The 15,340-nt window shown below is 32.6% G+C and overlaps 1 protein-coding gene across 5 annotated transcripts in view; it reads right to left on the minus strand.

Moving 5' to 3' along the window:
• Positions 1-15,340, minus strand: part of LOC118181659 (hormone receptor 4-like) — a 99,816-nt gene that overhangs the window by 10,411 nt on the left and 74,065 nt on the right. For all 5 annotated transcript variants that reach the window (XM_085809592.1, XM_085809591.1, XM_035350833.2 and 2 more), the window contains 2 exons: positions 12,738-13,992; positions 4,980-5,128 (listed from right to left, as the gene is read on the minus strand). In XM_085809592.1, coding sequence (XP_085665718.1) covers positions 4,980-5,128; positions 12,738-13,987 — 1,399 coding nt within the window. In that variant the 5' untranslated portion in view covers positions 13,988-13,992. The remainder of the gene's footprint in view (positions 1-4,979; positions 5,129-12,737; positions 13,993-15,340) is intronic.

The following is a 15,340-nucleotide window of genomic DNA, read 5'->3' on the forward strand; positions in this document are numbered from 1 at the left end:
AGTTCCTTAGATAAGTATGCTAAAAATAATTATTTTGTATTTAATTTACATTTTAGCATTGCTAATTACATTAACAATGTAAAATAAAATATTTTTCAGATCTATCAAAAGACTTTTAAATATTATTTTTAATTTTTATTAATGTCCTTTCCGTCTTTCCTTTAACTAAATTCAGAACGTGTAGCTAAAACATTCATTATATATCTGCTTTTCCTCTAAGGAACACTACAACTATCTATACTAAGGAAAACATTCAATTTGTAATATATTTTTGCATACACGTCTATAGCAGATGTCTGACGGAAATTGAAAAAATTCTGCACAGTTTGCAGTTTCAGAAAGGAAACAGAACCTAGGAAGAAACACTTGATTTCAGTGATTGTGTTTGGTTTTTAATTTTAAACAAGTTTTTAAAAGAAATCAATAAATCAACCGCGAAGTGAAATAACGAAATGAGGAGGTTTATCTTATTTGAAAGGTATTTTAAAACCACTACATATATATATATGTGACAGAGAGAGAGGGAAAAGGAAAAAACTTATTTTCACTAGCAATAAAATATATTCTTCTAGAAGCCCTTTGGCTACTGATAAATTTAGCTGTGCTTTACCAGCAGAGATGAAACATCAGTGATCTTGAGAAACAGTCCTAAACCAGTCTGTTTTTGAAGGAAAGAACCTTCTTAGGTACTATGTCCTTCACATCGCTGACCCTTAAATGTAGACGCCCTTTAAGAGGAAGGACATCAAAAGCGAGCAAAAGAAAAGTGCCTAAAATAACCGAGAAGGAAAATTACAACATTTTGCTGGACGTTGTCTATTTCTTTTAACTCCCAGCAACGATGAAAATCTTTTCCTCAACGCCCTAATTTTCAAGAAGGTTAAGAGGCCACGCGTAACATTGCTTTCTACGCTGCAGATGATACGAGGGATTGTTTTGTTGATTTACTCAAATTTCGATACGAATGAAATGGAAAAGATCCTGCACCAGTTTAAAAACTAAATTTTCGAGATGGCAATTTCTTTTCAGCCATTCTAGCGTAAAGCTTTTAAGTTTCCACTGAAATTATGACTTTGAACCTGAAGTGCGCTTTCAAAATCCATATAAGATACGCTCGGAATAATCAGCTTTAAAACAATAATCTTCCTTTTCGTCATTCTCTCATTGTAGCCAGTTATAAATATTACATTTAAAATTCTAAGACATAAACTAATTTAATCTTTCGCAAATGTCGTTTCTTCTTATACAACAAAACACCACACTGTTTATTAATAAAGCATTATATTCAATCATTGAAAGATATATTTATACAAAGGATTGTATATGACGGATAAATGATTGAAGATCTAAGTTTGCATTATTAACGACTGCAAATTCACTCTGAAAAGTCAACAAATGCTTAAACATAAATTCCTAGAAAAATCCTCCTTTAAGATAAATCCCTATAAAGAATAACTTGAGTTCCAATCTTAAACGTGAAATTTAAATCAGAAAGCAGTCAGCCCAGGGTAATAAACAAAAATTCTTTCAAGCAGCTAATAGAATTTAAAACGAAAAACTACTTCAAGTCTTTGTATTCCGTTATTTAGTAATTACTAATAATCTTACCTTTAAGGAATCCTGCAAGCTTATTTTAAATGCATAAAACTTAATTTAAACCAAAATTCGTTTAAAAACTAAATAAACTAACAAACCGTGTTAGTTTTAAATTTAATAAGAGCAACTTGCACAAAATAATCTTCTAAGTACACGATAAAAAAATATTTTTCAAAAGTCTTTGCTTGTCTAAAGCATCGTCAGCAAATATATTTTAATTTTGTATTTATGGTTCAAAAATTCGTTTAAAAATGATCCTCGGCTAGTTAAACAAGTTACAAACTATCCCCTTACCTTTAGTGTGGCTCCATGTAGGCTACCTTTGCTTAGGTTTTAACAGAGCCATGTTTAGTAAGTGAGGTGACTGGGCAAGACTGAGATTCTGATAAATATCACGTTTAGAAATTTGCATAATTCGAATGAAATTCAACTGAATAAGTACTTAAAAATACCCCTTCGAATAAATGTTTTTTTCTTTAGTATCTTTACAGTTTCTTTGCACGTAATTAAAACGATATTTGGCCGAAAATATAAAACCGCTACAGTTACTCCACTTCTAAAGACGGCTCTGGCAAGTCTAAAGATATTGCAAATAACACAAAACTAATTTAAACGTTTAGATAAAGTTAACATGCTTGTGTTTTCTCGAATACAACAAGTGATAAACAAGCATATATTGTATAATGATTATTTTAAGGAATTCAAAATGTTCACATCTAAACATAAACTTCCGCATACGCAAAATTTAAAGACAGGTCATAGAAAAATATTTATACAAAAATATTGCCGCTCATTAGTTGCTGTATCGTCAAAATGCTCATCATCAACTGTGCAACAACTCAGTCTAAATTCTTTCGGTTCTTCCTGTCTTCTAAACCACTATGTGACAATACAATTCTTTAATATCTAAAATCGATTGATTATTAAAGATTTCTAATGTAGAGCGTCAGAGTTTATAGCTAAAATAATGGCAGAAGAAGAGCTATAAATATCATATTGTTTAAAATTCTTTATAAAATTTAAATATTATGTAAATGCCATGTCTATAGTCACTGAGAAATAATATAATATAAATGCCTGAGCGCTGTTTTTAAATGCATAATTTGCGATTTAATTATATAGCTTCTAAATGCATTTGCATAAATTAAATAGAAAGTACCTGAAATGATACATTTTGATGCTACAGTAACCCAACGCGAAGTTTAATTTCGTAAGGCTGATTTCTTATAAAATAGAATTCAAAGTTTTCAGTATGGATCGAGAATGAATGGACAAAAATATTCTAAAGCATCTGGACGAACTCCCTCTACATTGTGTATCACATCGAATACGTATGTAATCATGGACTCAAAGTAATAATTTCCCTTCGTCAGCCACACTGCTGGCATTGCATGCATGATTTGGGTAACTCGGCATGGTGCATGTATTTAGTAATTACTAATAATTTTACCTTTAAGGAATCCTGGAAGTTTATTTTAAATGCATAAACCTTAATTTAAACCAAAATTCGTTTAAAAACTAAATAAACTAACAAACCGTGTTAGTTTTAAATCTAATAAGAGCAACTTGCACAAAATAATCTTCTAAGTACACGATAAAGAAAATATTTTTCAAAAGTCTTTGCTTGTCTAAAGCATCGTCAGCAAATATATTTTAATTTTGTATTTATAGTTCAAAAATTCGTTTAAAAATGATCCTCGGCTAGTTAAACTGAATATTCTTTCCGGAGTCTTCAAGCATCAGAAACTTGTTACGATGAGCTTTTTCATAAATACAGTTCCGCCAAAGAAGTGTTCATGTTTTATACTGGTATGTTTAAAATGTTCATTGGAAATACTTGTAAGTTATTTATGTTAATTAACCGGTTATTCTATACTGTCACTTCTCTATTTCCGTTTCCGGTCAAAATGCAAATTTAGTTCGCTTGTATTTTAATGGAGTTTTGAGATTGTGAGTCACAGTGTCTTCTGCTTGATGATTTCTCTCTTCTCGATGTCATCTCTAAATGTTTGGCATGCTGCATATTCTTGTTAGAAGCATCTCTGAGTCAGTTCCACAATCTCTTAATATCTCTTAGCCGAGTTATCAAAAACAAGCAGCACCAGATCAGCATATGTTGGCAGAAGGACGAGTAATGTTAACAGCATAAGGTGTGCATTCGACATGACAAGTGGAAAATCATCAAGAATATCTGTCCATTCATTTCTAACCTATAAAAAATTATTTAACTTCTAAAATAATAATTCTATTTCCAGCTTTAATATGAAAACTATAGTAGTTTTAAAATCTTAAAATAGTCCTTGATTAAAGGTGTTCAGTAAACAGTTGCGCAGCAATACTGATGCCGGAGAAGTTGCCATCATTAACCACACGAGCTTCTACGACCGTTGAGACGTTTTGGTTTCAAATTCGCCAAAATACTGTTGTACAGGCCGGTAGGAAAATTTAGAGAAAATAAAAATAACGCGCGCAGCACTTTGATTGAAATTGTGAAAGTACTGTTTCAGATTGCACTGAGGCACGTGAGGTTTCGATATAAAGATATATGTATTTCGAGATGTACGCATTTCAGGATATACGTATTCAAAAACGTGAAAGGATATCGCCTGGCATCTTTATACGCTAAGCAATAGGGACGTTTCTCAAGAAAGCCCGGACCAGACGGGAAAGTGGATTATGACTCTGACTGCCGTACCGAAGGAGGCATGGATGTAAATTGGCTGTATCTTCATGGGAGGCAACGATGGCCGCCTATTAGGTGCCTTCATAATAAAATGACCACCGCTTATGGTCTTGGTAGTGGCCAAAGCCTAAAATGGCTAGGGCCCGCCATATTAAAATAAACATTTTCTAAGGAAAATTCTACTCAATGATTATTAATAAACATAATTAGCACTCATATCCGTATAAAATTCATTGGGTAGGCCAATAAAAATTATACTGAATATTTTCGTTAAACTGACGCTTCACGGTGAGCTGCCGTGTAGCCCTTTAACAACGTGCATATGTGAATTTGCTGTCAACGCAAGTGGTTAACTGCAGTTCTTTTTATGACTGCTGTTGCATATTCTAGAAGAACTGCCTAGTTTGTCTCTCAACAGTTTTGAGTAATTTATCAAGATTTAAAAATTTAATTTCTAATTTTATTACTTCTGTATCATTCAACTAGAAATGTTTTTTCGAGACCCGTAATTAAAACCGGGGAAGGTCTTACTGCTTTTCTCTTAAAATTTTGTTGCGGGGTTGTATAGTGGGCTTGATACAGTTCATGATACAAGTACGCGAAATTTTATCATTTACTCTTAGCTCCATTAATTTGTTTAGCTAAACATTCATTAATAAAACTAATTTCAAACAAAATAATATAAACAATTCATACTTACCAGCCAGAACCATACCCTGACGTAAACACTTCTGAAATCGACAGTACTGACATCGATTTCGCTGAGCTTTTGTTATTTCACAGTTACCCTCAGATACGCAAGTATATACTCTCTTGTTTTGAACCGTCCGTTTGAAGAAACCTTTGCACCTGAAAGAATCAAAGACGTCACCGGATTTTCAGCATTAATATTTTTTAATCAGTTGTTGAATGGAAACTAAAATAAGAAATGTATGAACTTAGTGAATGTTTAAAACATGAACAATCCTCGTCAATCAGTAGTACATAGTTATATGCATCAATTAGAATGACTTCGGTATAAGAGAAAGAGTTCCATCTGCAATAAGGAAATTAGTTTTAATCAATAACCGACTACAAAAGCTGAATTCGAAATAATCGGAAATCTAAACTACCTGGGCTCGAAAACTTTCAACTTAGCTACACAGGCATGCACAAAAAAAGACTTCAAATTTGACCACAACGCATAACATGGTAACTCAAAAACATAAAAAATTATCCTAGCACCTATTAAATATCAAATTATAATGAATTTCCTCTTGCGCAACACGTCCTTTAAAAGCTAATTAGGGGGAAAAAAAGAAAGAAAGTAAAAACCTCTGCCTCGTCAAAAACCTTAAGTTTTGGTTTATTTAATTACAGCCAAAGCACTCGAGGGCTATCTGCCTAAGGGGACAATACCTTCGGGAAGTGGTTCTAAGGGAAATTGGCTTGTACCCATGTTACACAAGTTAAAACCCACGGAAACTCCCATGCAACCAAACCATTCGCTTGGAATCGCTTAGGTCGAACTACCACTGCTCGGCGAATTTATCGGTCGGTCGCTGTTCGATTCTCTAAAGACCATGACATCGAGGGAATACTCATTTGCGAATGAAGCTGGAACGTCTGTATATTGCATAGTTCCTCTTCCTAATGAGACTGGTTTGCCAGTAACTCAGCGGTAAAGTCGCTGGACACTGGCAATCAGTCTGGGGTTCAAATCCCGACGAACGGGCTGTCTGCATGGGCGTTTTTGTTGTCACACGAGCCACTTTCCTTAGAAAGTCCACCACGAAGTCTATTCCTCGTCTTAGGCAGATAACCCCGAGTTGCTTTGTCATAATCAAATAAACCAAACTCGAAGAAGCTTGCGTAGAGTGTTTACAAAACATTGCTTGAACGTATATACATGACTAAAATTTATGAAATAAATCAAATAAGGCAGCAAGTTCATATACGGGATTCGTCACGAGATAACTCTTTGTAAAAATTAACGAAACAAACTTTTATATGCAAGCTGTAGAACAAAATTCAATCAAAAAGAGCTTTCCGTAGCTGAATTAGTCATAGTAAAGTAAATACATATTTATGTGATTAAAAATAGCTATTTCAAAATAGCTTAAAAATAGCTGTTTGAAAGTTTTCTTTTTTGGTATTCTGGGAGAAGAAGTCTAAAGGCAAGTTATGATTGCTGTGTTAATTAAAGTATGAATTATGAGTGACGTGATAAATTCAGCATCTTCTTTCGAAATACTTGGTTTAAATTACCCATGTTTGAAAACTGGTTAGAGGGAATGAAAGACGAAAGTTTTTTGTCTATGTAATTGTGAACTTAAAGCACGTAAAAAATAAAATAACAAATTAAAACAATTAGTGCAAGAGTTTTAACAGCCCAAACGTGAGAATGCACATAACAGAAATGAGTAAATAAGCTAAAAAAATTATTAAACTAACTGAGAATTAATTAAAAGAAGACATGGAGATCTAAACAACGGAAAATCAGCACTAAGATTTTAAGATTTTCTTCGAAACTAACTTGCATAATAATACAACCAAGAACGGAATTACAGTCCGCACACAGAAGTTGAATTTGTGAGGATGTCAGATATCATGTGAGCTCACATACCTATGACGTTACAAAAAATCACAGTGTAACTGACGTCACATTTTAATTCTGCTGTTGCTAGTATAGTTAAAAATTTTCTGGCAAACTCTGTGCGGTTGCCGTTACCACTCTTAAGAAGAGTGTGACTGTCATTTTCCACAAAACTTGTTCCTTCAGTGTTTACTGTAAGAATGTAAAGTATAATTAGTTTAACGTTTTTTCCAAGTTCGGATTTTTTTAATAATTCCATACAACAGTATATTAACTCTGTAAGACTAAATGAAACCGCTTTTCTTAAAGCTTAAAATCTTACTGAAATGAAGCACTGAGAATGAAAAATGTTTTTTAAAAACATATTCGGACCTAATTGAAAAGATATTTAGCTTTTAATCTTCTCTTAAAAACAATAAATATTGAAAAACGTTAGCCATTGCCCTTCTTTAACCAATCGGGGCAGTAAATATAAAGGTAAAATTAAGAGCATTTAAACAAATTTCCATGCTGAATACATGCAATAAAGCTGCTTAGTAGAGAAATCAGTATTCAGACTTCAACAACAAAAATATCTGTAAAGCTTCACTACGGTGCAATGATAAAAGCATTGAATTTTAAATCGACCGAAAAATTATACACATTTCCTCACAAACGAAAAGCTACTATTTGGAGGCTACCATCGAACTATTGATTCCAAAATAGGAAAAAAGGCCTATATTAAATTAATAAATCTTCTAAATGAATACAGTGTTGCACTTGCTGATCATTAAAAAAGAACCACGTTTTACCTCGTATATTCCCGGTTGTTCAGGATGATTTTTTGAACTGTAATTTAAACTTTTTAACAAATTTCATATAAAAGAAACAACGATTCCTCAGTTTCTTTCAATGAAAAAAACGCATTCAACATAACCTAGTAATCATCTATATGCCTCAGATATATAAATAAATACAAGACACCGCCAAAAAATATCCGCTGCTATTTGGAAGGGAGGAGTATTATGTGATTATGTTGCCAAAACTATAATTCTGAATCAAAACTGGTTGGTTAGTCTTAGTAGCAGTTATGCCAAGATAAAAATAAATGAAATACAGGAGAAATGTCACAAGCGTACTTTCCAGTGTAAATCTGATACTACAGCAGTTTGCTTGCGCCATTAAAATCTGCTTCCATTTTTAAAGCGTTAACTGATTTACCTATTTCCTATGTCAATGTCTTCATAAAAAAATTAAGAGGTAAAAGAAAACATAATAAAACATGAAAGAAAAAGATGAATAAATGATAAAAAGGTACTGGGCCAACCATGATGGAACTTTTATTTAAAACAACCCGGTGTAAAAGCATTACCTGAGTGCAAAAAATGAGACGTAAATTGGTCGTATTTTCCAAAGTATCAGAGAGTGTTATGATGATTGGGATCGCTTGCGTGTATCACGTGATTTCATTAAATTTCTATATAACAGGTGTTTCCTTTTTGATTTATTTTAAGAATAATTTGGCACTTAGATATAACATCATATTTGAAGACCAGAAATACTCGTAACATAGTGAATACTAATTATGTTAACACCAGCATCAACCACATCAATGGAAAAATTTTTTCCTGAATTAAGAAAAAGAAATTAATAACTGATAAATATAATTGACTGACTGATTAATAAATTTATGCAGGTGTTACTCAAACTTGCTGTCTGAAAAACCGGACCAAATTAAACAAGAAATAACGGAAATAAATATTTATATCAATTGATTTTATATAGTTTATAAATACTTTCATATCAGAACTCAACCTTGGCAAATTAAAGACTTTTATTATATATATTTCAGAACATTATATATTCTACAATATTAACTATTATTGTGCAAGCATACCGAACTACTAGTACGTATAATGTTAATTCCCATTCATTAATGCAGACTTTTAAATATCTGATATTGAACAACATGCCTTTTATAATATGACACGGACTTTCGAATTGTTTATCCTAATATGCCCTATTCTTAATCGTATTTAGAACAGAAAGAGACGGAGTATGACAAACACAAATATGACATATGAACATACACGAATTTTGCATGAATATGACGACATGACAGAATATGATAGACATGATTATGACACGACAAATAAATACGTGTACAATATAGATACATATTTATGTATACATACATAATTATGCATTTATTCATGAGTATGTATGTACATAACACATTACATATATGAATGTGACACGACATATCAAAATATGTCAGCCACTATGATAGACGTTGCACTACAAAACACACATTTTTAGGTTACCTATAATCGATAATTACTGTATCGATTTTAAAAAAATCAAACTTTATCGATTGTAACACATGATCAGCTTCTTATATGGATCCTGTAAAAACCTGTGTTTAAAGGCCGCTAGCATAGTTTTGTAACTAGTGATGCTAAATACAAAGTTCCAAAGATTAAGTACAGCTCTCTGTAATTAGTCATTGCATTCTTGCACTGACTGAGAAGTCTAGACACCCTATACCTTTTTTAAAGTATGATTCGGGTATTGCTTCTGGTTACACCACAAATTCTTCGAGTTAGATCGATAGAGATATTATAAATGGAGAACGATTTATACATAGATCAGAGATTCTTAAAGTGTTTTTGCGTTACTGAGAAATTGAAGAGGTCTTGTTAGTATTGACATGAAAAATACAACACTTATTATACTGTTATGATCGTTATGTAGTGCACTATTATGCCGTATTTAAGCATTGTATTATTACTAATTTTTCTTCGATGTAACGTGTATCATATTCCCTTATCTGCGACACAAAATAATTCACGCAATGCATGAATAAATGCTTTTGTTAAGTGGGGGAAGCTTTGCTCAAGAATATGCTGAAGACTTTCTTTGACAAAACGGGAAGACTAGCCTGGAGTGTTTTTTAATTAAAGCTGTTTATGACCTGCCTTTAAAAATACATCGTAACTTTTTTAATCAGCCACGATGTAAAAGAGATTCATAGACCTTTAAATAGCAGTGCTTATAGACTTTTCATTCGCAAGATAGGTCTTTCAAACACTTTCTATCATTAAAATAAGATTCCAATAAAAGTTAACAACTGAATGCTTAAATGATTCAGAAAATTGCTTTTAGTTATAATTTTGAGAGTAAGAGGCGAGTTCAGAGAAGACTTCACATGCTTTGAGTGCATTGTTCTAGTTCCGACGGCTTTACAGAAAACGCTTACTTTTGTCATGTTTACAGAGTTGTCCGGCTCAAATCGGTACATCTGGTCACTTCAGATAAGTTAATTTTATTTTTTCAACAAGTACGATCACCTTAAAGCCCTTAAATAATTTTAAAATCGATTAGAGAGTACAGAGTACAGAGAGCGCATATACGGATGTTAGTTAATTTGTGATATTTTAACTTAATATTCTGGAGCTTAAGGAAGACTGCCAAGGTGGCTTTTGCAAAAGTTCTTGAGATGTTTTCTCTTTTTTTAGGACCATATGAAGAACATAATCTCTAAAACTGATTACAGTACCCTTAAGTAGATATATTTCTGATTCAAAAGCAATAAATTTTCTTAATCATATCAGTTCTTAATCTCAGATATGTTTCATCATCAAAATAAATAAATCAATAAATTCTGCTTGAATGGCTTATATTAAGTTTATCATTGAAAGAATTAAAACATTCACTTAGTAATGCGGATAAGCCAAAGCCTTCAAACACCTTACCTTTAATGCGTTTACGACAATTAATTTTGGCCTTCAAATTAAAAGAGGAGAAAAATAATTAAATAAAGGTTTTTACTGACAAATCTGATGGCATTGATGCACTCTGCTATATTAAATTGCTCACTAACTTCGCATTTTAATGAAACACTTTAGTACGAAAGAAGTAGCGAACACACAAAAAGAAATCTATGAAAATATCTTCAATGACTACTAAATTATAAGATGATTTACTTTTCGGGAAAAGATGCGATCTTAAATCAAGATATATGCGAATATAATATAACAGAGTAAGAAAGCATTAGCATTAGTTTCCTCCCAATTACCTCTAACTAGCAGTTTTAATCGAAACAATTGCATTTAGAAGATAGTCTAACGATAATGCTCATCAGTTAAAAACTGTAATTGGGTGTTATTTAAATCCACAGCTTGATCCTAGTTTACTTTCTCTCATGGCATACCAAGTCCCGAAACTACCCTACTCACGTCGCAGCACATTTTCTTTTCCACCTCAGCTCACAAACATTATGCGATATAACAATTCGAGACGAGGCCATTTTGAGGTTTCCCTTGAACTCAATCAAATGTTTCAAAATCGCTTTGAATGGCCTTCGGCTACTCAGAGATGCCATTGAATGCGTACATAAGCGCTTGTTTACGTGCGAGTATAAAAATAAAAAGCTACAAGCTAGATTCAGAAATTGAATGCCAAAATGATTGATAATGCTAAGGTTTTTCTCATCATAAAGGGTGAAAAATCTGCATCTTCGCCAGTTAAGCTATGCTTAGAAAAACACTTGGAGACTTTTTCTTCGTACTTCAATGAATTTTCTGGAGTATATGTAAAAACATTAATTAATTAATTAAACAAATAACAGCTTTTCTATCTATGCATATAAGATTAGAACAGCTTAACATCATTGAGAATAACATACATGATATTACACTTTAAGATTGTATATTTTATTACAAATTATCTTATAATAGTTTAAACTTATCTAGGAAATAAACTGCTAACTTACGAGGTAAGTGCTGTATTCTAGCCACCAAAATGAAGTTCAGCTAACATAAATAAAAAACATTAGAGTCGATAATTCCTCTTAGTGATGAACTCACTTTATTTTCCAGGTTTTCTCAGGTGCTTCTTATTTCATACCAAACGGAGTGTTCTAGCCACTAAAATTAAGCTTATAAATATGAAAATTAGAATCGATAATTCACCTAAGTTTTAAATGATAAGCTCATGTTATCTTCTAGGTCTTCTCAGATGTTTCTGATTTCACACCAAACGGAGTGTTATTGTTCTAACCGTTAAAATTCAGTTCAGGTACCATAAATATCAAAATTAGACTCGATATTCATATATACTAAACATCGCCGTTTTCTAACAAATCTAAACGAAGTTTAAACCAGTTTCGCGCGATTACAGTTCTGGAAATAATCACTTTTGACTGCTCATTTTCACAATTTGTCAGTCTTGCCATTTGATAAAAGCTGGTATTAAATGTCGCAGCTTTATTATTCAGCTCAAACATTATTATTCTCTGCTTTGATGCAAAAATTAAACTCTAAAATGTAATTTTTCAAAATTCTTAGTTCATGTCTTTAAATTTGAAGTCAAACACATTTAAAATATTTAATTTTGATTGTCTCGTAGCATTTCTGCTTTGTTACCGGAATCAACCATTTTTTTTTTTTTTTTTTTTTTTTTTTTTTTGTTTTGTTTTGTTTGTTTGTTTGTTTCTCTTTACATGCACCTAAAAATCTTGAGAAAATTAAAGGAATCTTGAGGATTAAAGTAAACTCTCCGAATTTTCCTAAATGGAGTCAGACATCAAAAGAAAAAATCTCTTTCTTTCCAAAAATAAGTTATCGAAGTAAAAGAAAGAACCAATAGAAATGTTTCCGAAAAACATTTAAAAAACCTCAGCATAGTATATGGCTAATTTTGATCCCAAATTCAACTGGAGTGAAACTCGATAACATTTATACCATATTCCTGAAAAATTCAATATTGTAAACACGATTATAGATATAAAACAAGTATTTATGATACAATCTCATTTATTCGGAACAAAACAAAACTGTTCTGCTCGAAATGCACTTCAAATAAATTTTGAGCTCCAGCCATGAAATAAGTACTCATTCTTACCCTTCGCAGGTGATGATACCGTAGTGTAGGCCCGTTGCTTTATCTTCACAAATCATGCACACCATAGGCGTTTCATCCTCTTCTTCATTACCGGTCCGAGTAACAGATGATGATGGAGCGGCTGATACTTCACTTTTTCTAATAACTGGCCCACTTACCGTAAGATTTAGAGCTTGTGAATCAGGCACATGCGTTGACGAAGACGGAGAGTTGATGGTTGTAAGGGTTTTAGAAGAATCTCCGTTTGTTAAACCATTGCTGTGCCAAAAGCGAGGGACACTATCATCTCGTCCGCTGAAAGAGGCTCGGCTAGTACTGGCAGCATAACACATTAAGTTATCTCTACTGGCGTTGTTACAAGAAGTATAAGAGGTCACAGCACGTACAAAAGTGGGTTTAGTTTGAGAAGTATTATAATGTGAAGTCGGAAATGCAGGAACCACTGCAGAGGTTACACATGCTGAGGGTGGCAATATGGTAACTTGTTGCGACAAAGGTGAAAGAGAAGAGCATATGTGGTTGCTCCCAGAAATAGGGGACAATTTTGTAGGTGAAGATGCGTTTTGCTTTGTATTCTCCACAACAAGAGGTGGCAAGAAATTTGTGCAATCATAACGATCGTTACTTGGCGTTGACCACACCATAGTCTTTCCTGGACCCGCACCGGGTATGTCTCCCATTAGAAGGGGAGGTTTGTATGCATTATTAACCAATCGTAAAACTGATGCATTAGACTCTTCGAATGATGATCTAGATGTGTTGTTGCCGTCTGATGTATCTCTTCTATTGCGACTTAGATCTAAACCTTCTGGACCATCACTTCTTTCACCTCCACCATCGAAGACACTATTTCTGCGCTCATGTTGCGGGCTTTCCACAATACCATTAACAATGTAATCATTGTCTCTCATTTCTCCTTTGCACTTCGTGTCCTGATCTGGGCGGGGACTAGTATCACGATCATTACGCGATACAGAAACTTCAGGGCACATTACTTCTAACTGCGGCGGAGATCCAGACGCAAGAGATACACCATCTTCTGAAAGGTATGTCTGGCTCGTAGAACCGCCAGATGCTGAACCGGCGTCTCCGTCCCTTGTAGGGTTTTCAGTTGTTATGCTCTCTGGTGATGATGTGTTAACATCAGCACTAATCTCACCGTCACTATTGCAGTGGGTGTCTACTTTACGACGTTTTAACTTAATGTCGTGGAATAAACTCATGGTACGCACCCACGCAGTCAGGAGCATAATTTCTGAAACAGAAAAAATACGTAAATTAATGGCAATCTTAAACAGAAAAAGACAATTAAATCTCACTGAGAAAAATTTCGAAACTTTAGAAATATCAATGGTAATCATATTATAAGTGGTTTAGAAACATTTCATTCATCTTCAATATTCTTTCATCTAAAATATTTACTGATATTTAATATAACATAAATAACATTTAGTGTTTGCTAACGCAATATTTTCTTCCCATAGCTGGCAGTTTTTTAAGTATTTTTAAGGTTAAATCTATAAATATTTGATGGGTAAAAATCGGAAGTATATTATGGACCAAACAGAAGTTCGACTTATTACTGATATGAAAATTTTTACCTTCTTCATGAATTACACAATTGACAGTAGTTCATAATTTCATGAAATGATCTGTTTCAAAATTTAAGGCAAAATAAAATGGCAGAAATTCTCTAAATTTTTAATAACATAAAATTTAATAATGTTACCTCAGAAGTTCAAATCATTGTACTGAATACCCTGTTTCAGCAATTTTACATCATCGTTATATTTTGCAAAACCGCGTTGAAGAATATCTTGCCGTTTTGTGTAGTATTTTTCAATTACCGAATAGTCACTACATCTCTCTAATTATTATATTTCGAGTATGGATGGCATTAAATAGATATTATGGTTGTTTTCTAAAAACAGGATGAAATATATTCAGTTTACAAAACGAAATTTACACTTTTGAGCATTGAATATATGTAGGACAGTAAAACTTAGTTATTAAACTTAGTTTAACAAAAAAAAAAAATTGTAAAACAAGCTCGGATTTAAGAATTAAAAAAATTTCTTATATTTAAAATGTATTAAATTAAATTATTATTAGGTCAATGAGTAAAATCATATTTTTTTATATTATTTTATTATTTTTACTGTTGAAAGGATAGATATTTTTTATTTTAACTTAGCGCTTGTCATACCAGCAGTATGAAACACTAAATTTCTTGCATCTAGCAACAACCTAAATTTCAAAAATAATTTTTGAATTGGGCAATATAGTAAATCTCAGAATGAGCAGGATTTTTACAGTTTGTTATAACGAATATTTTTATTTATGGGCGAAACTTTTCTGTACGGAATGTTCTCCTTTATTAATCAATGCTAATTTAATTTTCATGCATTGTTACTAGAATATCCGATAAACTTAAGAAATCGTTATTTTTTATCAGGGGTAGATGAAATTATTCGAAGTTTAGAAGTCTTTTCTACTTAAAGATAACTGATACTTTAAATGCATCATGCGGCGTCTACCAATTGCCTAATTTGAAAAGGAGTCTTATTAGAATTGACACTGCACACGGTTGAGGAAAAATACCA

Source organism: Stegodyphus dumicola, chromosome X2 (assembly GCF_044657685.1).
Source record: "Stegodyphus dumicola isolate Sdum_Otavi_A_Nest chromosome X2, ASM4465768v1".
Taxonomy (NCBI): domain Eukaryota; kingdom Metazoa; phylum Arthropoda; class Arachnida; order Araneae; family Eresidae; genus Stegodyphus; species Stegodyphus dumicola.